The sequence below is a fragment of the Oncorhynchus mykiss genome, chromosome 27, assembly GCF_013265735.2.
Source record: "Oncorhynchus mykiss isolate Arlee chromosome 27, USDA_OmykA_1.1, whole genome shotgun sequence".
Classification (NCBI taxonomy): domain Eukaryota; kingdom Metazoa; phylum Chordata; class Actinopteri; order Salmoniformes; family Salmonidae; genus Oncorhynchus; species Oncorhynchus mykiss.
In genome coordinates, this window is record NC_048591.1 from 23691966 (window position 1) to 23715973 (window position 24008).

The window sequence follows — 24008 nt, forward strand, 5'->3', positions numbered from 1 at the left end:
CTCGAAAGTATATTGTTACCAAATACATTGAATGTAGTAGTTCAGGCTGGTGAAATACAAAATACTCAAAAGTAATTGACCTCTGGTCAGAGACCACTATGATGACATACCAAATGCGTTTGATTGATCATTTTTGTCTTCTTCTAATACCTCTTAAAGGAAAGTAATCCAAAAGTAAGTAATCAGATTACATTACTGAGTTTGGGTAATCCAAAAGTTACGTTACCGATTACAGTTTTGGACAGGTAACTAACTAGTAGCTGTATCAGATTACATTCCAAAAGTAACCTACCTAACCCTGTTTATACATACGCAAATGTATTTTTTGCAGTCTCTTCGTTTGCAGAATGTTCTCTCCTTGTTTCTGATGTTTCTCCTCTCTCTCTGTGCCTTTACAGGCTCATCAGATGACAGTGACACAACAAAGTTGGTGGTGGGAGTTATTGTTGGTCTGCTCCTGGCCACTGTAGTTGTGGGTCTAGCATACTGGCTGTACATGAAGAAATCCAAGTAAGTTCATTAAATCAAAATGCCATTCATATATAGCATGTTATGGTGATGTATGTATTATTATTGGAGGGCTATGATTTGTGTTAAATAACCTGATTGGTGTTAAAAGGCAAGGCAGCTGGAAGACTGGTGAGAAGGAGGATGGATCCACTGAGGAGAGCAAGAAACTGGAGGAGAAAATAGAGGAGAAGCTGGAGGAAAACAGCCAGAAAGTTGAGGTGTAAAGAAAAGGAATGTTTAAAGAATGAGAGAAAGAAAAGGTAAAGAACATGTCTTGAAAAACACGTCTATTACTGTATATTAGAATATTTACTTCTTATGTTTTAGATTAAAAGATTCTGTTAACATCATCACAATTTTTCTGCAGTGCGGAAGCGGAAACTAGAAGCTTTTGCTCACTTCTGTTAAAATTTGAAAAGGGGGCATTGAACTGGATGAAGACCATTTGGATTTGGACTTGTCCACAAAACTTTATTTCCTCTGAATATTGAAAGAAAAAAACTGGCTAAATGAAAGGATACGTGTTGTACATAAGCCTAAATTGTCTGCTCTATGGATAAAATGTGTTACCTTTCCTTTGTAATAGTTTTTGTTTCAAGTGTTGGTTAAGAAGGATTTGGTCAAATTGAGAAAAATGCCAATTGGAGTGTTTGGCTTGGATTGAATTAACGTTATTGCTATTAGAATAACTACTGGACCATATGCCTTTTCTGTAAGGATGTGTGCATTGGCCTATACCTCCCTGACCCTCAATGCATTATAGAGGATCTGAAGGTCTTCGCCACTGTTCCATCTCAGTTCCATATCATCAACACAACCAAACACCCATTAACACAACCGAACACAGTCAATACATTTTGTACATTTTTTATGGAACATACACTGCCATTTTGTGTAGTCTCCATTGGTAAAATAAACTGTTGAATATTTTAATGAAAGGGCTAAGGGAAGGGTATAGGCTACATAACTAGCTTTGGTTGTAACGTAATATGAGTTAAGCATTATACCAAGATGCATCACTTTGCATTGCAGGAAGTAGAAGATCTGTTGTACAAATTATTTCATGACATGTTACATGGTTCCTGTTTGTTTTTTTGTACATTTTTGCCATCAAAAGTATCAGGAGATTGAGTGATGCTGTTAGGCATGCAGTACACTCTGACCATCTGTTTGTGTATCAGTGGGTTGTGTTTAGTTTGGACATAACCACTACATTACAGAATATGTCTTATCTCAGTTGTGTTCATAGTGTTAAATTCTGTGCTTTTATGTCATTTTGTATGTGTAAAGAGACAAGTTGTCCAGTAGTTGCATACTTCACAATTTAGGTCAGGGTTATGAGTAGCATTTACTGAACCTGCAAATATATCAGACCTAGATGTAATTGTGATTTGTTTTGGTTATTTTTAGCTATTTATATTGTTCAAGATTACAAGGTTAGCATCTCTGTTAGTTCTATTCAATTATTCTCACAAATTTAACCACTTAGCTTTAAAGGTACTGAACAATTGATAGTAATTTCTTGCAGTTATTTGACAATAATAATTATAATGTAAGCCTTCTGTGGATTTTGAGGCTTCTGTAGATTTCTGTGAGATTTACCACATATCTCATACTGTCAGCTTGCTGTTTGTGTCCTGCGTTGTAGTTAATGTGAAACCAACAAATTGGAAATAAGACCAAAGAGGGTAAATATTGCCATGCAAGTATTGTAAATACTGGTTTTTGTTTTTGTACTTTTGTTTAAAATAAAGTGTAGCCTACATTTTGAAGAATCATGTTAAATAATGTTTTGTTGGCTCTGTCATTCTGCTCACAATACATCATAAAAAGTATTGCCATCAGATATCTTTGAGAATAGGTACATAAACACCCCCAAATCCCAGAGAATCAGTCTCTTTTCATTCGTATCATCCATAAATCAATATTTTACAATTGGACCACTATTGGGCATTCCTCTACACTAATAGCAGGGCACTGGTAAGTAAATTCAGAATCACACAGGACCATGACAATCAGAAATCCAGAACTGCACATAGAAAGGATGTATGCTGCCATCCATTGGCCAAAGAGCATAGCACAAGGATTTGCTTCATCATCATTCAGAGATCAAAAATGTTATTAATAAGATCCCACTTGGATATTTCAATCAGGTTGCTTTCAGTAGTTTGATCGGATTCATTAATATCTTGTCACATGTTAAATGTTACTAGTAAATTCATGTCAAGAGTCAAGTTTAGCTAAACTGAGTTCACAGAACCTTAGAGGACCTTTAAGCTGACAGCCATACAGTATAGACTAAAGATAAATCAAATGTGGATGCCCTTTATACAGCTCGTCTGCTGTCCTGATCAGGAATGTACTTTACAGATGGGTTCTTCTATGCAACAATATCACACAGCTTGTTTATATTCAGGAATCATGATGTCAATCTGACTGTAAAAAATACTAGGTCTGTATGTCTTGCATTTCATTTTCTGAAAATGTGTTATTGCAGTCAAACATGGATGCAATAAAGTTTGGCAAATTCCTGCAACACAACTAACTATTCATGCATTTTTTTTCGAATTTAGAAATCCTATCTAGATTATTTTATTCTACTTTAGAATGTTATATTTCAATCGAGACAATTTATTCATTAGAATTACTGATTGATTGACAAATTATGACAGCATACAATTTTGAATCTATGGTTGAATTATCCTCGTCATTGGTTCATCCGGGGATTTGATAGATTGATTGACAGTTGTCATAGTAACAACTCAGGCAATCGCCATTTTGTCAGAAGGTCTTTTCAAATGTTGTCCCTTCCCGCCGGAATAATGCAATCACTGGATATACTATTGACATTTGTGTTGAAAACGATGCGTCGAATGGATCGGATTAGGACAAGTAAAAGGCAAATGATTTAGCATAGTTTAAATATATCTAGTGGGAGCCGCACTTACAGTTGTCAGCGTCTCTGGTCTACCGGGCCGGTTCACTGCGCAGGTTTGGGACGCGCGCCATTTTGTGAAAATTGACATAAAACATTTTGTCCAAAAATAAGCGTGTATCTTAGGGCATGATATTGGTTTCATATTTTTGGGTCTTCATTATTTTTCGTTATGGTTTCCTACGTCCATGTTTCCGGTGGTGAGCTTGAAAGAAAACGGAACAATTTGAATGTAGCTACCTTTTATTTTGCAGTTGAATTCTTAGCTACAGAATATTGTTAGCTAACCTTCGCTAGTTAATAGTAGCCACGTTCGTTTAGTCAACTAGATAGCTAGCTGGCGCTAGTCGTCAGCTGGTGTTAGTCGAAGTTGGGTGGATAACTAATTGTGTTGGTTGGGGACGCATTTGATCGTCAAGAAGTTTTACTTGGATGGCCATTTTTTTTAACTTGGTTTGCCAGTGGAGAAGACTTTTCACCTTCGCGTTTCGTGAATTAGGTTGACTGTGACTGACTTAACTTAGCCGACGACAGTGGGGGCGGAGAAGCTCAAGCTGGATAAGTTGCCCTATCATACAGGTTAATTGACTTTAAATGAAGATCGTGCCATCAGAGGTGAGCCCGTGTATGAAGCTGACTGTGTGTTGTGTAAAAAAAAGGTAGATAACGTTACATGGGGTGGTAATTAGCTAATGTAACTTACGGTCATCTAGCTAACGATCAGCAGCAACCATTGCATTGGCCGGATGTCGTAAGAATGTTGCTAACATTAGCCAGTACAGATTCGCTAGCTAACGTTAGCGCTCTGGATCTAGCTACACCTAACTTTTTTTTTTTTTACCTAGCTAGTTAGATTTTTTACAAAAATTCTAACAGCATTTCCCTTTAGTTGTAACTAACGTTAGCTAATATTATCTATCGGTTAACGTTACGTCAAAGTATTAACGTAAATTAATAGCTAGCTAACAGTAGCTAACGTTAAGTATTTATGGGCAAGCAAAGCTGACGCGTTAACTACCGTAGCTAGCTTACGTTAACCTGTTAGAAAGTTGGGGGCAAGATAACGTGGTAGCGAACGTTCGAGTATACGATCGTTAGCCAGTTAACAATTAGGGCCCATAACCAGCGTTATTGGCTTGCTAGTTAACTAACTCGCTAACTGGTCATCTAACGAAGCTGGCTAGTAAGCTAACGTTAGGCCCATACAGCTCGCTCGCAGAAGACGTCGTCACTACAATCACTGGCGAGAGGAAACGGATTGCTTGCCTTATTAACGTACCAAAGCTAGAAGGGTAACGTTAGCTAGTGAGTAAGCTAGCTATGTAGTATGTGTCATTGTAGACGAAGCCAGACTGCCACTGACATAACTGCTCTTGAGAAGGCTTAACTAAACTGATGATTTGCTTTCGAAATTCCAACCATGGCGAGATATACTCCATCACCTGTGAGTAGCTAGCTAACAGTTAACAATTCCTTATTTTGAATTGATGACAGGCCGTTTTGAGTGCAAGTATGTAGTTAAACTGAATCGTTTTAATAAATAAAACATGTTATAGGGTAGTCCGTTAGATATAAAGTTACATACAACACTTAAAATTCGAATTAAAACTATATCCATGTAGATAGGCCTGTGTTCATGCTTAAACTCAATAGTCAGGAAAGGAACTGTTCAGAAGACGTCCTGAAAACGGAATGTTTCGATCGTTTATGCTTCACAAGCAATTACCTTGGTTATCCTTAGTGGTACAGTTGGAAGCATTATCTTTACTTTATATGCACCTTTCTGAATAATTTAAATGGTCTACAGTTTGTGTTCAAAACACTTTTGCGTTGCAATGTGGGCTTGTACTGCATATCATATTTAGCAAGCATTCCCACACTAAAACTACTTAAGCTCAATGTCTATAAATGTCATATTTTATTAGCTAGTTGCTGTTGAGTCATTTGGGTCATCTTCATGACATTTGTATATAAAGTTAATGAAACTCCAGAACTTTGCAAGTGACTAAAGACATTCTGAGAGGAGATCGCTAATGTTACCAGGTCACAACAATGGTGAAGCTGATTTGACCTGCTTGTTCGGATTGCACCTGTTTTTTGGTGTGAAACCATGTTTCTGAACTGTTCTTGCAGCCTCATACATCATAGCTTTATAAGGTTAATTGTGTTAGGCATGTTGAGAATCATTGGTTCACTGAGATGAACCAGACTGACTGGGAAATGGTGGTTGTTGGAGTGATTATAGTTTTCTAAAGTTACAAAATATGTGCATTTTACTATCCAGTAGTTTTATTTTTTTGCCCTTGCCATTGCAGTGTTTTGGTATTTTTCCTCACTCTTTTTTCTGTCAAGTTTTTGTGCTTTTGGAAAGTAAATCCAACCTAAAAATGCACAGTCAATGAATGATACTTATCTCCTTTTTGTTCTTTATAGTGGGTTGTGGTTTGCTGCTGGACTCTCCTTCCAGGATGATATGAAATTTTACAGGAGACGATGCATCCAGGTTAGCTGCAATAACTGACATATTTTCTCTTTCGTGGGGAGGAGGCACTCTTCTGAATTTTCCCCCCACAACCTAACCATATCTTGTCAATCAGAAATATACATGAAAAATAATACTTAAATTATTAAATAAATTACCTGCTTACTTCAAAACAACTTTCAGTGCAAAGCAAATTGCACATGAAGACATTTCCACCATAAATTGTCAGTCACAGTAGATTTATATTATTTATTAGACTTTCCACATGTTCAAATTCAGACTCTTTCAATTCTTGATTACCACTGCCTTGTCGTGTTCCTCTCGACCATTACAGTGCATTCTCCCTGGAATTTTGGCTGCATTATTAAGTTTACCATTTGGAATTGGGATTACATTAAATGGAGTGAAGTTTAAAATAGAACCATGGTGCACCTCAAGATGTCAGCCAAGAAAGTGGAGAAGAAAGAAAGAAATGCCAGTCATCCTTAGACTAGTATTTTGCATTTAGTGAGCTTGGAAGCATGCTTGAACAACTGGCAAGCATTGTTGAACAGTTACACAAAGGACAAGTGTGAACTGACCAGCCCCAGATATAATTATGAAGGCCTATATAATATTAAATGTACAATATTATACATATGTCACAATTGATAAAGTATGGTACTGTACTACTTATCGTGATTAAGTAGTAGGGTTAGAATAGGCTACCATATTTGTTTTTGTCAGATTCTGAGGTCACCCCCACAATCAGTGATGCCTAATACATGTTTTATTATTGTAAGTATGACATGTCAGAAATAGCATATTACAATTGTATAATTCTAATCTAGATTCTCCTGCACTAGCTACTGTACATTTTTATTTCAAAGGTTTTCCTAATAATATCTATCTGGATATATTTGTTCCTCCACAGCTGGGTCAGCTCTGTCTCTAGTGCTCTCAGATGGAGTGCAGGTTTTGGGCTGTGCTGCTATTTTGCTGCCAGGCTCTAGTGTGCTGAAAGCGGCCTCTAAGTGTGCCAAAGTTCAATTTTATTTCTTGTTTATTTCTTGGTTTCTCATTGGAAAATGGGAGCTGCTCTGCCCTGGCAACAAAAGTAGGTTATTTGCATACTGCGTTGTGATTGGCCTGTGCGTTGATGGGCTTGCCAAATCACGCTGTATCTCTGTGGTGATAGGCTATGCTAATTAGGTGCTGTTGCTGGGATTCTGAATAGTGGTTACTGTGTAGCGTTGGTGAATTGTGTTGTCTGGTGAGAGATGCTGATAGATGAACAAGCAACATAATAATTTTCTGATTCCTTTTCACATAAAGAGAAGGATGATTTACTTCCCAGGGTGTATTGATATTTCATTTTTATTCCTGATTTTAAAAGTACATATTCTACAGCACCCCCCCCCCCCAAAGGCTAATAAAAAGATAAATGCCTATTTTCTTTACCATATGAACATGTTTTTTATCTGTGTGTGTGTGTGTTGTTTTTTTAAGCCTTTACACGGATATTTTGTATTATTACTAGTGTAAGCCAAGAACTTCCATTTGATACAAAGGGGCCCTCATGGATGCTAATACAAACATACCGTATATATAATTTGAATAATTGGACTATTTAACAGTAATACATGGCACTATATGTCTTCCTACTCATGTCAATGTATGAGGTAAATTACACCGACTGTAACATGTTAGTTAGAATTCATCACCCATTCCTAGTTAAATAATAGTTTGAATTTATCAACATCCCATTTCAGAATTTTAGATAATCATTGAGATTCATACTGCATTGTAAGGGTTAATGGTCAGTGTGCTGAAGTGTCTTCCACTTCTAGGTCTCTTTTAGATCAGTTTGTCAAGGCAGGAAACCTTCCATTGACAGAAATCAGTCTGAAATTTTTAATTGAGTTGTCACTACTTCAGGGGAAGTTTGTATAATGTATATATATTTTTTATTTATTTACAATATCAGTGTTAATTCATGTCAATGTTTATTTCTTTCAGGAGGAGAGACTTCAGCATGCAAACCTTCGTCCGTCCGGCTGGCGCCCTCTTTTTCTTTCCACGCTGCTGGTCTTCAGATGGCTGCTCCAATGCCCCATACGCACCAGCAGTACAGTGACCGCCACCAGCCGAGCACTGACCAAACTGCTGCGGTCCTACCGTACAGCGACCAAACGCAACAGCTCACTGCCAACCCGGTATTCAAGCAACACAGAAACCTTTCAATTTGTTACAGATACAAGTGTTTAGAAATGTACAGAATCGTACACTTTTTAATGCCCAATAGAAATCAGAACTTTAACTAGCCTTTCATTTTGATTGCAAAATGTAAGAATTATTTTTAGTGTTGATCATGATTTCTTTTGTGGTTTGTTGTTACAGAGGCACATGCCCCAGTGCTTTCGTGACCCTACTTTGGCTCCCCTGCGGAAGCTCTCTATAGACCTTATCAAAACCTATAAACAGATCAATGAGGTGAGACTGGTTTCTGCTGTTCAATATACTGCAATTGTCACAACATTTCGTATTTGAGTGTTTGAATTGCAGATATAGTAACAAACAATGCAAGTTAAGAATATTTTTCATATTCTCAGTTAGATCAAGAAGTACGTATGCTCATGTCTGTATTTGGGTTATTTCCTGGAATTTAGGTGTATTATGCAAAAAAGAAGCGGCGACACCAAACGGGTCAGGGTGAAGACTCCAGTCACAAGAAAGAGAGGAAGGTCTTCAATGATGGCTACGACGATGACAACTACGATTACATTGTCAAGAATGGGGAGAAGTGGATGGACCGCTATGAGATTGACTCCTTGATAGGCAAAGGGTCATTTGGACAGGTACACTTTTTTTATAAATGATTATCAACATTATTCCCATGATCAACTTTGGAAATTGCTCTCATTTTGAGCACTTGGGCAGCTTGTGTGATTAAAACATAACAAGAAAATGTTGGTGTTTTTTCTCTTTTGGATTGCTGTAGGTTGTAAAAGCTTATGACCGTGTAGAGCAGGAGTGGGTTGCAATCAAGATCATCAAGAACAAGAAAGCTTTTCTCAATCAAGCCCAGATTGAAGTGCGCCTCCTAGAGCTCATGAACAAACATGACACCGAGATGAAATACTACATAGGTAATGCACTCTAGTGCTTGTCTGTTGTCCAAGCCATTATGGCGCACTATCATGTTTTACACTAATCTCTCTTGTATGTGTATCAGCCACACTTGACTGACGCTATTTCTCCTGTCATGTAGTTCACCTGAAACGTCACTTCATGTTCCGGAACCACCTCTGCCTGGTGTTTGAGATGCTCTCATACAACCTGTACGACCTGCTGCGAAACACCAACTTCCGCGGTGTCTCTCTCAACCTGACCAGGAAGTTTGCTCAGCAGCTTTGCACTGCGCTGTTGTTCCTGGCCACGCCCGAGCTCAGCATCATCCACTGTGACCTGAAGCCAGAGAACATCCTGCTGTGCAACCCAAAGAGGAGTGCCATCAAGATAGTGGACTTTGGCAGCTCCTGCCAACTGGGACAGAGGGTATGCTAATCTATTACTTATTGTCTTGGTCCAAAAGAGTTTAACCTTGCATCTTGCACAAGTCTCATTTTTTGCGTATGTTCTGTATACCGTATGTACCGTATGTTCTGTATTGCATATGTTCTGTTTTCAAGATTGCTGTAATGCTGATATCTGTAACGATATCGATAAGAATGGGTTGTGATTGACTCTTTCTCCTTCCTCAGATATACCAGTACATTCAGAGTCGTTTTTACCGCTCCCCAGAGGTGCTGCTGGGCATGCCCTATGACCTGGCCATCGACATGTGGTCCCTTGGCTGCATCCTGGTGGAGATGCACACTGGAGAGCCCCTCTTCAGTGGAGCCAATGAGGTACAGTGTGCTTGACTGACTATCTGGAGGTTGTTTTAAATATAGCCAACTTTGAGTGAATAAATTTGATACTGGCAATTAACATTTTAATCCATGGCAATATTTTGTTCTGTTCTATAATTCTCAGGTGGACCAGATGAATAAGATAGTTGAAGTTCTTGGTATCCCCCCCAATCACATTATGGACCTAGCCCCAAAAGCCAGGAAGTTCTTTGAGAAGCTATCGGATGGCACATGGAGCGTTAAGAAGACCAAAGATGGCAAAAGGGTGAGTGCTGTAGTTCCCTTCTCAATCTGATGTCCTAACATTGGCTTTTGGTAGTGTTGTGTATTCAGGTTCAAGTACCTGACATCCCCTCCCTGTCTCTCCCCCTCGTCTCTCTTCTGAGCAGTATAAGCCTCCAGCCTCTCGGAAGCTCCACTCCATCCTGGGTGTAGAGGCTGGTGGTCCAGGTGGCCGGCGGGCGGGGGAGTCTGGCCATGCTGTTGCTGACTATTTGAAGTTCAAGGACCTGATCCTTCGGATGTTGGACTATGACCCGAAGAGCCGCATCCAGCCCTACTACGCCCTGCAGCACAGCTTCTTCAAGAAGACTGCAGACGAGGGGACCAACACAAGCAGCAGTGTGTCTACCAGCCCAGCGCTGGAGCAGTCCCAGTCCTCTGGAACCACCTCCAGCACCTCTTCCAGCTCAGGTAACACTCCCTGGCTCACTCGACCCTCTTTCTCTCCTCTGAATATTGCAGTTGTGGACTCCTGTCTCAGTTTTTCAGTGCACTGGTGGGAAACCAAACCGATGGTGGTGCTTAAAGTATTTTCAACCTTTTCTATGTTCAGTCATTTTTGCATTGTCTTTGAGTGTGATGGGCTGAGGTTGTGCCCTCTTCTCTTGCAGGAGGGTCGTCTGGGACAAGTACCAGTGGTAGAGCGAGGTCAGACCCCACCCATCACCACCTACACAGTGGAGGGCACTTTGGGGCAGTGATGCCAGCCATTGACGGTGACACCCTCTGTCCACAGGTGACATGTCTTTGTCATTCATTTGAATAAGCTAATTAATCAATAGACAACCTGTTGTAAGTTCTAATGTAGTCAATATTATTTACGTGTAATTAAATGCACTGGGAATTTAATTGTATTTTTTTCCCAAGGAGCATTTCATATTTTAGTCATTTAAGCAGATGCTCTTAACTAGTGCAACTTAGTTAATGCATTCATCTTAAGATAGCTAGGTGGAACAACCACATCAGTCATAGTAAGTACATTTTTTTTCTCAAAGTATCGATCAGCAAAGTCGGAGCTTGTACGAGAGACATTAATTGATTTCTCTGTGGTCCACTGACAGGCAAGAAAGCCTTACCCTCCCCCATTGGTGTGGGGAGGTGGGGTTGGACCAGAGCCGGTGGCCGGAGAGACCCACCCAGTCCAGGAGACCACCTTCCACGTCCCCCCTCAGCACCCCAAGGCCCTGCACCCCCATCATCACCACGGGCAGGTGATGGCCACACGGCCCCGCCCGCGGCACTACACCTCCCCCACACACAGCTCCTCCACACAGGACTCCATGGAGGTGGTGCATGGCCATCTGTCCATGACCTCCCTGTCTTCCTCTGCCTCCTCTTCCTCCACATCTTCCTCTTCCACTGGGAATCACGGTAACCAGGCCTACCAGCTCCGCCACCTGCCTTTTGGGCATCATGGCGGGCTGAGCATGGGGATGGGTGCCTTCTCGAACCCCAGGCAGGAGACAGGCATGGCTGCCCACCCAGCTTACCCCATGGGCACAAACACGGGGCCGTCTCACTACCTACCAGAGGGCCACCTGGGCATGAGGCAGGGCATGGACCGGGAGGAGTCTCCCATGACTGGAGTGTGTGTGCAGCAGAGTTCCATGGCCAGCTCGTGACTGCACTGACATTTGGCTGTGTGTTCCCCCTGTGCGTCATTTTTAAGGTGGTGTTTTTTACAACAGGTGTGTCGAACAAAAGCTGCTCACGTCAGAAGGGAGATATCGCTGAACCGCTACTACAGAGAAGAACCTTTGTTAAAAGAATATGTGATATCCGTCATTTCTTTTTGCAATCATTAGGCACATGATAATGTTGCAGAATAAGCATAGTAAAATTGAGACATTCATCTGCCATTTCACAAAATTCATGTAACAAATAACCACCATCTGGTATTACGTGGCAAAATCTTCTGGTGAGCATTTGGGGATAAAGTTAGAAGCAGTTTTACAGGTAGCTGTCTAATGAAATGCTAACACATCCTCTTATTTCAAACTGGAATTTCTGACATTTTTCTTCCACAGGTTGTTGATTGTTTTACCCTTTTTTAAAGTGAATTTTCACAGAAGAGCTGCTTTTAAAACCTTTAGCTTGACCAGGAGGAAGGTGTTTGCGGTGATATTTCGTGTTGTCTGTCGGTATTGTGTAACTCTGTGAGAGGGGAGCACATAGCAGTGAAGTTCCTATAGTGTGCGCTGGCCCAGACAGTGGAGGGGATACCCTGCAGGTGAAAGATGTCAGGGGGGAGTGCTGCCCACCTGGGTGCCTGATGAGCTGGCCCTGGCCTGGCACAGACGAGAGAGCAGATGAGCTCTGGAGAAGAAAAGGGTCCGGCCCAGCGTGAGGAAGACTGGTTCAGTCAGTGGCTGGTTCTCAGATAACCTTTTGGCCTTACGACTCATGGACTTGGAATGGGTCGGAGCTGGATATCATTTGAATTAAGATGGCTTTCCTCTATTTTTATCTGTAGACAGCCCTTAATTGTTTAAGGAGAATAAAAATTATAGAAAAGGGTCATTTAAGAATGAAGATTTGAGGCCTTTCTCTACAAAGATTTCTCATCTATGGGGCCCCACATTACAGGGTCTTCTTGTACACACCAATCTCCTAAACATTACTTCCTACAAATCTTGTTCACAGATTAAGGATTTTGTGGTAAAAAATAATAATAACATCCAGAGTCCATTTTTTTTCTCCCCTTTTTTCTCCCATTTGCATGTAGTTCCTCATCTGAACACCTGCACAAATGTCTCCATCTTAAACACGGAAACTGAAGAGAGAAAAATTAGTTAAGTGACTGCCTTTCTTTCTCCTCAAATTATGCTGTGAATTTTACAAGAATTTATTTTCCCTTAGGATTTTTTTTAATTTTTTATACCAAAGCAGTTTTATAGCATATTAGGTGTCTGTAACCAATAATGTAGCAGTTCACCAATTTTGACTCGGTTTATCAAGATCTTATTTTAACATCAGTACAAAACCGCTGCAATATATTGCTTTAGCAAAACTGGAAACCGTTAAATTCAACAACTGTTAACTACCGTATATTCTAAGCAGATTTGGTTGCAATGTTTTTCCAAACCTGTTTCCATATTAATTGGTTGATTATTTTGGGGAGTCTCTTTTAACCTTGGTATGTTTTGAGACATTGGTAGTTACTCTGCAGGCTCCAGAGTAGCAGAATTAAAAGCTGATGGTTCAATGTAGACCACTGCATTCTGTTTCTGCATTTCTCCCACTTATACTATTTTAAAGGGTTTTGCTGCCTTTCATACATAATTTGGCAACATGCTAGCTACTGCCATAAAACTCAAGACTATTGTTGTCTCATTACCCTGGCAGTGTACAGACAATTGCAGTAAATCTGATTTTCTGAGTGATTTGGAAGTACACCTCCTTGTGAGCTTGGTCCAATTCAAATTGGAAGGGTACCAGTCAGCCCTCTTGCTAATGTCCTGAGCATGTGTGCTCAACTTTGGCAGACATGCATGTCCCTAGAACTCTACCGTTAGTAAAGGCATTTTTCGTTCATTTTATTTTATATCAGGGATTTTTAAGTGCTTTTTTTATTTTTATTTTTATTATTTTTTACTCTGGAAAGTAACTAGACCAAAGTCCTGCTCATAACAGCCTTCTTAGTTACACGCAGACCGCAGGACACTTCTATTGTCATCATAGTTCAATGGAGAGACCATCACAAGGAAAAATCATGTTTGGTATAACCACAAGCTCAAATGTAAAGCTACCTGTAATGATATCTAAATTTTATCTGAATGTTTTAGGTTATAATCACAATCATTTTTCATACCCCTCCATGATTTTTGAGACTCAGAAACTGCCAGTGGTTTTGCTGACACTCATACTGGTACTAAACATTCCAAAATAAAGATTTAAAAAACCTCTTAAGTGTGAGCCTGTTTCAGATCATGCTGATTGACCTCTGATCTAGAGCAGTTGTCATGAAATGCAGCCCCTTTTTAATAGTGGAAATAGAATTTATGTATATATTTATATTTTTTTAATAAAGGAAGTATAGAACTCACTACCTTGCTCCTGCTGGTATGTTGATTATGTTTGTCAATTTGGTGACCGTTCAGTGGGCAAGATCTCAGTTTTCTTAGTCAGTGGTGTAACGTGGCCTCTGGGCAGAGGTACTTGACTACATCAGGACAACACTATGAGGTAGGGTTTGAATCAAACAGGGAAAGCTAGATCTTCAAACCTTAATTTTCACAGGGTATATTGTAAGTGCATGTACATCCACAAACTTTACTTTTTGGTTGTATGAAAAGCACATGGGGGGGGAGTGGTTCCATTTTCAATAAGGCTGTTATGTTTGTGGGTTTCACACATGTTTGAGTACTTGTTGACATATCCTCACCCTACAGAAGCCCAAGTCCTCTGATTTTAATTTGAATATATTTACCTTCAATTTTTGATTTCACATTTTATAACATTTTTTTTTGTACATGCACTATAAAACTGAACAGCATGGAGAAAAGGATAAGTCCATGTATCCACAGATTGTAAGATCTAGTCAAGACTTTGCTGTGTATATGACAATGCCCTTTGTATTATATTAAGACCGTCTTATGTATGATATATAAAAAGAAGTTAATTGAACTGTTGTGAGCCTCTGTTCCTCTACACTTCTTTACACACACCAGTGTGTATTTCTTCCAGGAATACACTGTCTTGTACCAATGCTATTACCACCACAAATACCAAATAAATGACCACGATGGTGGCCAATTTTGTGCTCAATAACTGTTTAACTTCATAACTCCTTTGTGTAGCCTATTATTATAATTCAAACTCATTGATAAACTCGGTTTAGCACAAATCAAGACGGTAGAGTACTAGTGTTGGGAAAAAAAGCCTGAATGATTCTTGAGTAATACACAACAGCAAGCTACATTTAGTGGGTGTAGATGAGTTTTAGATGAGTAGTATTATAGAGTATTGTGGCTGAAATTACTTTATGAACGTGATTTGTCGTTAATCTGGCCAAATGATGAGAGAAATCAACTGGAATTTACTTGATAAGAATGTTGATCAGCTTTTTCTATGACGTGGCTCGTTGGTCTAGGGGTATGATTCTCGCTTCGGGTGCGAGAGGTCCCGGGTTCAAATCCCGGACGAGCCCATCTTTTTACATTTGGAGAGCAACGGTAGATGGAATGTTGCAACATAGCAACAACGTCGTAAAAATAGTTCATTTGGTGAAATTACATAGAGATTTAGCAATAGCCTTTTCATTCCGCGAGTATAATTTTCCATCGTTTTAACTCGTGCAAATGTGTAGAGAAGTCACCATGATTCCATCCACAACGTTGACCCTTATTTAATTTCAGACATTAAAAAGAGGGCTCGTCCGGGATTTGAACCCGGGACCTCTCGCACCCTAAGCGAGAATCATACCCCTAGACCAACGAGCCAGATAGAACAAAATTGCCACATGTTTTAAATTTATTCAGGCTTTTATCGAAGCACGTTTGTATTGTCTTTTTTATGAGCCTGACCTGCAGCAGTTTAAAATGTACTATATTTCGCATTTTATGTCCAATTGCCATGACAAACCATATTTTTGCAATTTGGGGCACCTCTGATTCGAGTGTAACCAGATCGTTAGTGTAACGTTGAAGACAGAGCGGCCATCTGCAAGTCTCTGTTCACGGGTTTTAGGCTGATCCTAGGTAAGTTTTGCTTTTAACCCTTACAATGTAAATGTAGAATTGTTGTCCGTCAGAACTGATTTTGGATCTGTGCTTAGAGAGAACGCCAATGAACACGTGACGTGACATATTTTTTTTTTTTTTTTTTTGTGGAATGGAAGCAGTTCGGTTTCCTTTTTCTCCTCTGATGAATCCTCCAGTCCACGCTTAGCACTGTTGCGCGTTTTGTTAGGTTAATTTAAAAGTAACAGGTAGCTAGCTAGCTTGTTTAATTGACATTTTTTAAACCTAAAACATATTTATTAATACTAAATTGATTTGAAATTGAGTACACGTTTATGCACAATGCCCAATTTTTGCGCGGCTCCAAATTGCACCAGAAAGAGCACTCAATCCGATTTGGCTTTTTTCAGGTTTCCAAGAGATCCAGAAAGGTATTACAAAGTTTGATCATCACAATATGAACCCGTACTTTTCTTGGGGAGTAATTAATTATTCTATAGCTGGCTATAGCTATGTTGTGTTCAGTAGCACGCTAGTCATCAAAGCTAACTTTAGTATATGGAAAATGGCTAGCTAGCCTGCTTGTTAGCCTGCACACTTGCAGCGAGGTAGGTGGTGTGTGTGGAGCTGGTGATGTGTGTGGAGCTGTAAAGATAAGTTAGCCCCCATTGCATTCACGGTGTTGATCCATCGTACCTCTAGTGAAACGATTGGGAAATATATACACCAGGTACCATTTAATTAATGGTTCTCAAACTCTGGTCTTGGAGAGTGAATGGGCATGCTGGTTTTTGTTCCACCCCAGCACTAAAACAGAAAAATAATCAATTCAATGCAGGTGTAGAAGCACGGTGGCTAGGAAAAACTCCCAAGAAAGGCCAGAACCTAGGAAGAAACTTGGAGAGGAACCAGGCTATGAGGGGTGGCCAGTCCTCTTTTGGCTGTGCCGGGTGGAGATTATAACAGAACATGGCCAAGATGTTCAAATGTTCATAGATGACTAGCAGGGTCAAATAATAATAATCACAGTGGTTGTCGAGGGTGCAACAGGTCAGCACCTCACAAGTAAATGTCAGTTGGCTTTTCATAGCCGATCATTCAGAGTATCTCTACCGCTCCTGCTGTCTCTAGAGAGTTGAAAACAGCAGGTCTGGGACAGGTAGCACGTCTGGTGAACAGGTCAGGGTTCCACAGCCGCATGCAGAACAGTTGAAACTGGAGCAGCAGCACGGCCAGGTGGACTGGGGACAGCAAGGAGTCATCAGGCCAGGTAGTCCTGAGGCACAGTCCTAGGGCTCAGGTCCTCCGAGAGAGAGAATTAGAGAGAGCATACTTAAATTCACACAGGACACCAGATAAGACGAGAAATACTCCAGATATAACAGACTGACCCTCGCCCCCCGACACATAAACTACTGCAGCATAAATACTGGAGGCTGAGACAGGAGGGGTTGGGAGACACAATTAATCATCGTCTTCAGTCTGGATCTTGATTATTTAAAACTAATAGTTTTTAGGTAACTAGGCCTACCAACAAAAAGCCAACTAACCCCTCCTAATATGGTTTGTTCAGATGTAGGCTCTGGGTTGAGAACTGTCGCCGGGCCGATCTGGAGGCAAAAACATCAGACCAACTCAATAAACACTACAGACTGTGTGCCAAACACTTTGACCCGGCTATGGTTTGTAAAACAGTAAGTGTGTGTCTAACCACAAATATCTTTGTTTGAAACATGCCTACCTCACTGAACAATCTCTCTTTGTAGATAATCTTACATGTGAGAGGTCTTGAGCTGTGTTTTGATATTCATGTATTTGAATAACTTGTTTTTTCTTCATTATTGTTTTTCAGAGCCCTTACAGAACAGTACTGAAGGATACTGCTATTCCAACCATATTTGATTTAACAAGCCACCTCAAAAATCCTCATAGCAGACATCGCAAGCGGATCAAAGAATTGGTATATCTTTTCTTTTTTGCAAGAACTTTATATACTAGTGTTGCTTTAAAAAGGAATATTTTACTGGCTTCATTTCTGTAGGTCTGTTTTCAATGTAATAGTAAATTGTCTAATAATAAACATTGTCTTATGTTTTAAATAATTGTTTTAACAGACTGAAGAAGACATAAGGAGAATTAAAGAGAGAAGATGTAAGTTGCATTGTTTTAGTTTAAAAGCATTGTCGTATCCATACATTTGTTGAACATTAACTTATATCAAATTTCATTTTTTTGTTTCCTTGCAGTGGCATCCTCCATTGAACAGCTCCACTCAAAGAAAGACATTGAGGCAACCGAGGGTCAAGATGCCGCTGAGGAGGAAATCAAGCTGTCCGCAGAGGAGAAGGACTTCCGAGATTACCTGAGGTCTCTGTTTGAGATCGTTGTCATGCTAGGAAAGCAGAACATCCCATTGGAGACCAATGTCCCAGAAGGAGTAGCGAGAGATCCCAGTAATTTCCAGGCCTTACTGGAGTACCGCATTAATGCTGGAGATAAGGCTCTGAGGAGGCGGTTTGAGGCCACAGCAGTGAATGTGGAGTACCTCTCCGCATCCCAGCAGAGCCAGCTCCTTGAAGTCTGCGAGGGCACTGTCAGAGAGGAGGTCCTCATGGAGGTGAGAGAGAGTCGCTTCTTCTCACTGGTCACAGGGGACCTGGTGGAGTTCGCTGGGGAGAGACACCTGCCTCTCTTTCTGCGGTTTGTAGACCAGTCCAATGCTCTCAGGGAGAAGTTCTTGGACTTTCTGCCGTTCGAGGGGGACGAGGCCTCACTGGTAGAGAAGCTGGAGACCCAGGTGACAGACGGGTGGGGGCTGAGAATGGAGGACTGCCGCGGCCAGGCCCATGTAGCCACCGGCACCTTCGCCACTAAGATGAAAGCTGTGGCCGTCGGACTGATGGGAAAGTACCCCATGGCAATGCACACGCCTTGTTCCACCTGCGCACTGAATATCCACCTCGCCAACAGCCTTCCCTTCCCCAGCGTGCAGGTTGTCATGGCAACCCTGAGAAAGATTGATGTCTTCTTTAAGCAGTCTCGCTCTTTGCAGGCTGAGCTGGAGAAGGCCATCTCTGTTTACCACCAAGAAAATGATGAGAAGGCAGCTGAGCTGAAGGAGGCTTGTAGCTCTAACTGGACAGAGCAGCACAACGTGTTTGAACTGACTGTGGACCTGCTTGAGTCCCTCCTGCTGTGCATGGACTGCATTCGGGACAATGAGAATGTCAAGTTCCCTGATGCTATAACTGGGGACGCCTACTCGATCGCAGAGACCCTGGCTGACTTTGAGTTCATTGTCACCTTGGTCATCCTGAAAAACGCTCTTTCTTTCACACGAGCCTTTGGCAAAAACCTGCAAGGGGAAGCCCTTGATGTGTTTTTCGCTGCCAACAGTCTAACAGCCGTCCTGCACTCTCTGAATGAAGTCTTCGACAACATTGAAGTCTACCATGAGTTTTGGTTTGAGGAGGCTGTGAATCTGGCGGGTACCATGGAGATCCCAGTGAAGGTGCCTCGTCTGTTCCTCCGGAAGCACCGTTCGGCCGAAGCAGGCGAGATCCCTCCAGAGACTTACTTCAAGGAGTACGTGACAGTCCCTGTGATCCGTGGCGTCATCGATGAGGTGGACGACATCTTCTCCCAGAGCAACCTCAAAGCCCTCAAGTGCCTGTCCCTGGTCCCTGCCATCATGGGCCAGATGAAGTTCAACACCTCAGAGGAGAACCATGCAGATGTGTACTGCAAGGACCTCCCCAATCCAGACACGCTGCCCGCTGAGCTACATTGCTGGAAGATCAAATGGAAGCACCGGAGCAAGGATGTCCGCCTGCCCTCCACCATCCACGAGACACTTCAGCTGTCGGACATCAAGTTCTTCCCCAACGTCAACTGCTTCCTGAAGGTCCTGACCACCTTGCCTGTCCTGATGCTGGAGGACAGCAACAGCTCTGAGACATCCAGGAAACGTCTGCAGACTTATCTCAGTGACACACCTATCAAACACAGGTGCAAGGGTCTGGCTGTGCTCCACATAAACTCTCACGTTAAGCATGACCTGGATGTCATGGTTGACAAATACTGCAGACTGTACCCTGAGGATGAGCCTGAACATGGGGTTGAGGCTGAGATCAGCACTGTGGTGATATAGGATATTAAGTTTGTTCAGTATAAGGGGACAAAATCAAATTCAAATTACATTCAAATAACGTCTCCCTGTTTTATTATAGCTTTAGTGTTTGATAGGTTAATGTGAATTGTAACTGTAAAGGGGTTATTTTGGGGGGTTATTTTGGGCATAATTGTGTAACAATTTGAGCAATTAATATTGCCATTAAAAATGTTTCTAAAAATGTATATTTATTTTGAATTAAATGCCACTTGGTGTCTTGAATGATACTGCTCTTTATTTTATTGGTATTCATCATTTTTTGTTTTAGGCGTAAAGCCTATTATAAACTATAGGCTACCACTATAACTTCGGAGGGTAAATATGTATTTGTCATCATTATTTGCAAGTCTGTTTTATGACAACTTTACAAAAAGGTTATACCATTTCCCTCCTTTATGACACAAGCACAAGTCTACCAGTTACTGTGACCTGCCCATGACCTCGCGTAGAGTCGGGAAAATGATCCCAAGATACTGTAATGATATAATGTTGCAATTTTACCGTAGTCTACGTTATTGCTAGGATGTCAGAGGGTTGTCTTGAAATTATTTGGGAAAATCCACAAGAGGGCAGTCCAATCTCAAAAGTGTCAAAGTACATATCGTCATCCCGAAAGAGCCATAGGCCTAGTAATGGCGTCTTTTTGTAGGCACTAATTCCGCAATGGTTCATTGGACAAAGCCTATGGGGAAAATAATGCCGTTCTTTTTTTTTTTTTAAACACCGAAAATAAGATTGCGGTAAATTCATGAAGGTCATGTTAACGGACTGATATTATCGCACAGAACAAAAGCTCTCATAAACCTTGTGTTAAACTCGAACCTTATTTTTGGCATTTGTCCCAAAACACTGTTTTTCGCATTACTTTTCCCCATAGGAGTGGTTGAATGAACTAGTGGCAACTCATTTCCGTTTTTTAGGACTACAACTGGCGAGATGGTAAATTGATACACATTAGTACAGCTCAAAATTACCTGTTGGAAACAATTCTGATAATAACAAGAATTTGTAATATGTCCTGGTAACAAGTGTTTTAGTATGTCATCACCTAATTGGGCGAGAGTAATGCATATGCAGCTAGTTGACAGCTTTTTCTGTTTGGTATGTCTGACATCACACGGCGCCAAGAACTACGCGGGCACAACTGTGAGCTCCAAATACGTTCACTTTTTAAAGGGGATGCAAGCAAGTCAAGCAAGACATTTCATTGTAGCGATTCAGTGAACCGTTAATTTTCCACCGGTATTATTTTCTGTCTACAGAGGAAATTAAATGAATAGGATATTTATCTAAATGTTTTCCTGGTGGAGGAAATCCACAGTAAGGTAGGAAGCAACATTGTTATTTGGATATATATATTTTTTTTTTAAATAGCAGATACATGAATGATTATCAATGCAAAAATGTACACTCCAGGATTTATTCTGGTAATAACAAAATTATGAACTTAATTGTGGAATTTATTTTTTATATCCCTATTTGAGCAGAAATAATAAGTAAAGAGGCACAAACAAGACTTGTTCTATGATATTGAAATGAACCACACTTTTTTAAAGATTCAACGCTGACTTCTGGAATAACAACGAAGAGCTACCTCCGCTGCATGTTCTGTCAGTTCCTCCACATCACCTTCCTCAAACTATGCACTGGAATCCAGTGGCTGTAAGCAAATCAATTATTCTCACTAGCTCTATGCAACTTTCTAACTAATCGTCATCCTGATAGGCCAATGTCCATTGCTCGTGTTTCTTGGCCTAAGCAAGTATCTTATTATTGGTGTCCTTTAGTAGTGGTTTCTTTGCAGCAATTCGACCATGAAAACCTGATTCACGCAGTCTCTGAACAGTTGATGTTGAGATGTGTCTGTTACTTGAACTTTGTGAAGCATTTATTTGGGCTGCAATTTCTGAGGCTAGTAACTCTAATGAACTTATCCTCTGTAGCAGAGGTAACTCTGGGTCTTCCTTTCCTATGGCGGTCCTCAGGAGAGCCAGTTTCATCATAGTGTTTGAAGGTTTTTGCGACTGCACTTTTCCGCATTGGCTGGCCTTCATGTCTTAAAGTAATGATGGACTGTCATTTCTCTTGGCTTATTTGAGCTGTTCTTGCCATAATATGGACTTGGTCTTTTACCAAATAGGGCTATTTATTTATTTTTATTTTTATTTCACCTTTATTTAACCAGGTAGGCCAGTTGAGAACAACTTCACATTTACAACTGCGACCTAGCCAAGATAAAGCAAAGCAAAGCAGTGCAACAAAAACAACACAGAGTTACACATAAACAAACGTACAGTCAATAACACAATAGAAAAATCTATGTACAGTGTGTGCAAATATAAAAGATTAGGGATGTAAGTCAATAAACCGGCCATAGAGGCAAAATAATTACAATTTAGCATTAAATACTGGTGTAATAGATGTGCAGATGATGATGTGCAAGTAGAGATACTGGGGTGCAAAAGAGCAAGAAGATAAATAACAATATGGGGATGAGGTAGTTGGGTGTGCTATTTACAGATTGGCTGTGTATAGGTACAGTGATTGGTAAGCTACTCTGACAGCTGATGCTTAAAGTTAGAGAGGGAGATATGTCTCCAGCTTCATTGATTTTTGCAATCCGTTACAGTCATTGGCAGCAGAGAACTGGAAGGAAAGGCGGTCAAAGCAGGTGTTGGCTTTGTGGATGACCAGTGAAATATACCTGCTGGAACGTGTGCTACGGGTGGGTGTTGCTATGGTGACCAGTGAGCTGAGATAAGGCGGGGCTTTACCTAGCAAAGACTGGAGCCAGTGGGTTTTGTGACGATTATGTAGCAAGGGCCAGCCAACGAGAGCATACAGGTCGCGGTGGTGGGTAGTATATGGGGCTTTGGTGACAAAACGGATGGCACAGTGATAGACTACATCCAGTTTGCTGAGTAGAGTGTTGGAGGTTATTTTGTAAATGACATCACCGAAGTCAAGGATCTGTAGGATAGTCAGTTTTACGATGGTATGTTTGGCAGCATGAGTGAAAGAGGCTTTGTTGTGAAATAGGAAGCCGATGCTAGATTTAATTTTCGATTGGAGATGTGAGTCTGGAAGGAGAGTTTACAGTCTAACCAGACACCTAACTATTTGGAGTTGTCCACATATTCTAAGTCAGAACCGTCCAGAGTAGTGATGCTAGTCGGGCGGGCGGGTGCGGGCAACAATCAGTTGAAGATCATGCATTTAGTTTTACTTGCATTTAAAAGCAGTTGGAGGCCACGGAAGAAGTGTTGTACGGCATTCAAGCTCATTTGGAGGTTTGTTAACATACTGTCCAAAGAAGGGCCAGATGTATACAGAATGGGGTCATCTGCATAGAGAGGGATCAGAGAATCCCCAGCAGCAAGAGCGACATCATTGATATATACAGAGAAAAGAGTCAGCCCAAGAATTTAACCCTGTGGCACCCCCATAGAGACTGCCAGAGGTCCAGACAACAGCCCTCCGATTTGACACACTGAACTCTATCTAAGAAGTAGTTGGTGAACCAGGCGAGGCAGTCATTTGAGAAACTGATACGAGAATTATGTTCTCAATGTTCATAAACCCAGTTTAATTCACTACTCAGCCTGAAACCCAGAATTTGTAAGAAACTGGTTGAAATGAATCAGGTGGAGGCCCAGCTACGATAGTACGTTTATTTACGAGAGCGCGCTGCTCTATTGTACAAAACAATTCATTTTATACTGGCTTCTTCCACACACACATTCACACAAACATACGCACACACATTCACACTAACATTAGCACACAATGTCCTGCTACCCAGTCGACAAAGATTAGGGGATTCTGGGAGACTTACTCCCCATCCTCCCTCAAGATAGGGAGACCCTGGGAAGTACTCTCAGTGGCCCCAGCCAAGGTCGGCACTGAATCTTGCTCAGACAGTCTGTCTGTTATTCAAATAAGGTTTATGGACATATTGTACAGATTATGGTTATACATAATTCTAATCAATTTCATACTCATACGATTATACGGCTCAGGGTGGACTATTCTAGTACATTCATATAAATTCCAT

At 40.9% G+C, this 24008-nt stretch overlaps 3 protein-coding genes and 2 non-coding genes across 11 annotated transcripts in view; 4 read left to right on the top strand and 1 right to left on the bottom strand.

Moving 5' to 3' along the window:
* Positions 1 to 2295, top strand: part of LOC110507804 (CD166 antigen homolog A) — a 71794-nt gene extending 69499 nt beyond the window's left edge. For all 3 annotated transcript variants that reach the window (XM_021588080.2, XM_021588081.2, XM_021588079.2), the window contains 3 exons: positions 399 to 510; positions 620 to 770; positions 878 to 2295. In XM_021588080.2, coding sequence (XP_021443755.1) covers positions 399 to 510; positions 620 to 734 — 227 coding nt within the window. In that variant the 3' untranslated portion in view covers positions 735 to 770; positions 878 to 2295. The remainder of the gene's footprint in view (positions 1 to 398; positions 511 to 619; positions 771 to 877) is intronic.
* A 963-nt stretch (positions 2296 to 3258) lies between these two features.
* LOC110507801 (dual specificity tyrosine-phosphorylation-regulated kinase 1A) lies at positions 3259 to 14728 on the top strand. Of its 5 annotated transcripts, none has more exons than XM_036965415.1 (12): positions 3259 to 3501; positions 5879 to 5948; positions 7926 to 8122; positions 8307 to 8399; positions 8576 to 8764; positions 8908 to 9055; positions 9178 to 9464; positions 9671 to 9817; positions 9945 to 10085; positions 10210 to 10513; positions 10714 to 10838; positions 11164 to 11724. In XM_036965415.1, the coding sequence occupies exons 2-12, from the start codon at positions 5939 to 5941 to the stop codon at positions 11722 to 11724; spliced, it is 2202 nt and encodes a 733-aa protein (XP_036821310.1). In that variant the 5' UTR covers positions 3259 to 3501; positions 5879 to 5938. The 5 variants fall into 5 exon arrangements, with proteins under 5 accessions (XP_036821310.1, XP_021443739.1, XP_021443737.1 ...); XM_021588062.2 differs by having other exon boundaries at positions 3260 to 4060; positions 11164 to 14728; XM_021588063.2 differs by lacking the exon at positions 3259 to 3501 and adding an exon at positions 4222 to 4889.
* A 451-nt stretch (positions 14729 to 15179) lies between these two features.
* trnap-cgg lies at positions 15180 to 15251 on the top strand. Its single transcript has one exon. It is a non-coding gene; the product is annotated as a tRNA-Pro (tRNA).
* A 220-nt stretch (positions 15252 to 15471) lies between these two features.
* On the bottom strand, positions 15472 to 15543 carry trnap-agg. The gene has a single exon. It is a non-coding gene; the product is annotated as a tRNA-Pro (tRNA).
* A 347-nt stretch (positions 15544 to 15890) lies between these two features.
* Positions 15891 to 20191, top strand: LOC110507800 (52 kDa repressor of the inhibitor of the protein kinase). Its single transcript, XM_021588061.2, has 5 exons — positions 15891 to 16214; positions 17357 to 17477; positions 17636 to 17743; positions 17898 to 17934; positions 18030 to 20191. The coding sequence occupies exons 1-5, from the start codon at positions 16126 to 16128 to the stop codon at positions 19931 to 19933; spliced, it is 2259 nt and encodes a 752-aa protein (XP_021443736.1). The 5' UTR covers positions 15891 to 16125; the 3' UTR covers positions 19934 to 20191.
* Positions 20192 to 24008: the final 3817 nt, after the last annotated feature.

Bases quoted from the DNA above. Each gene is read 5' to 3' on its own strand.
- LOC110507801 (XM_036965415.1), top strand. The intron at 9,465-9,670 runs GTATGCTAATCT...CTCCTTCCTCAG, and splicing joins CCTGCCAACTGGGACAGAGG to ATATACCAGTACATTCAGAG. The intron at 10,086-10,209 runs GTGAGTGCTGTA...TCTTCTGAGCAG, and splicing joins AGACCAAAGATGGCAAAAGG to TATAAGCCTCCAGCCTCTCG.
- LOC110507800 (XM_021588061.2), top strand. From the start codon at position 16,126: ATGCCCAATTTTTGCGCGGCTCCAAATTGCACCAGAAAGAGCACTCAA. The intron at 16,215-17,356 runs GTATTACAAAGT...TGGTTTGTTCAG, and splicing joins TTTCCAAGAGATCCAGAAAG to ATGTAGGCTCTGGGTTGAGA. The intron at 17,478-17,635 runs GTAAGTGTGTGT...ATTGTTTTTCAG, and splicing joins CGGCTATGGTTTGTAAAACA to AGCCCTTACAGAACAGTACT.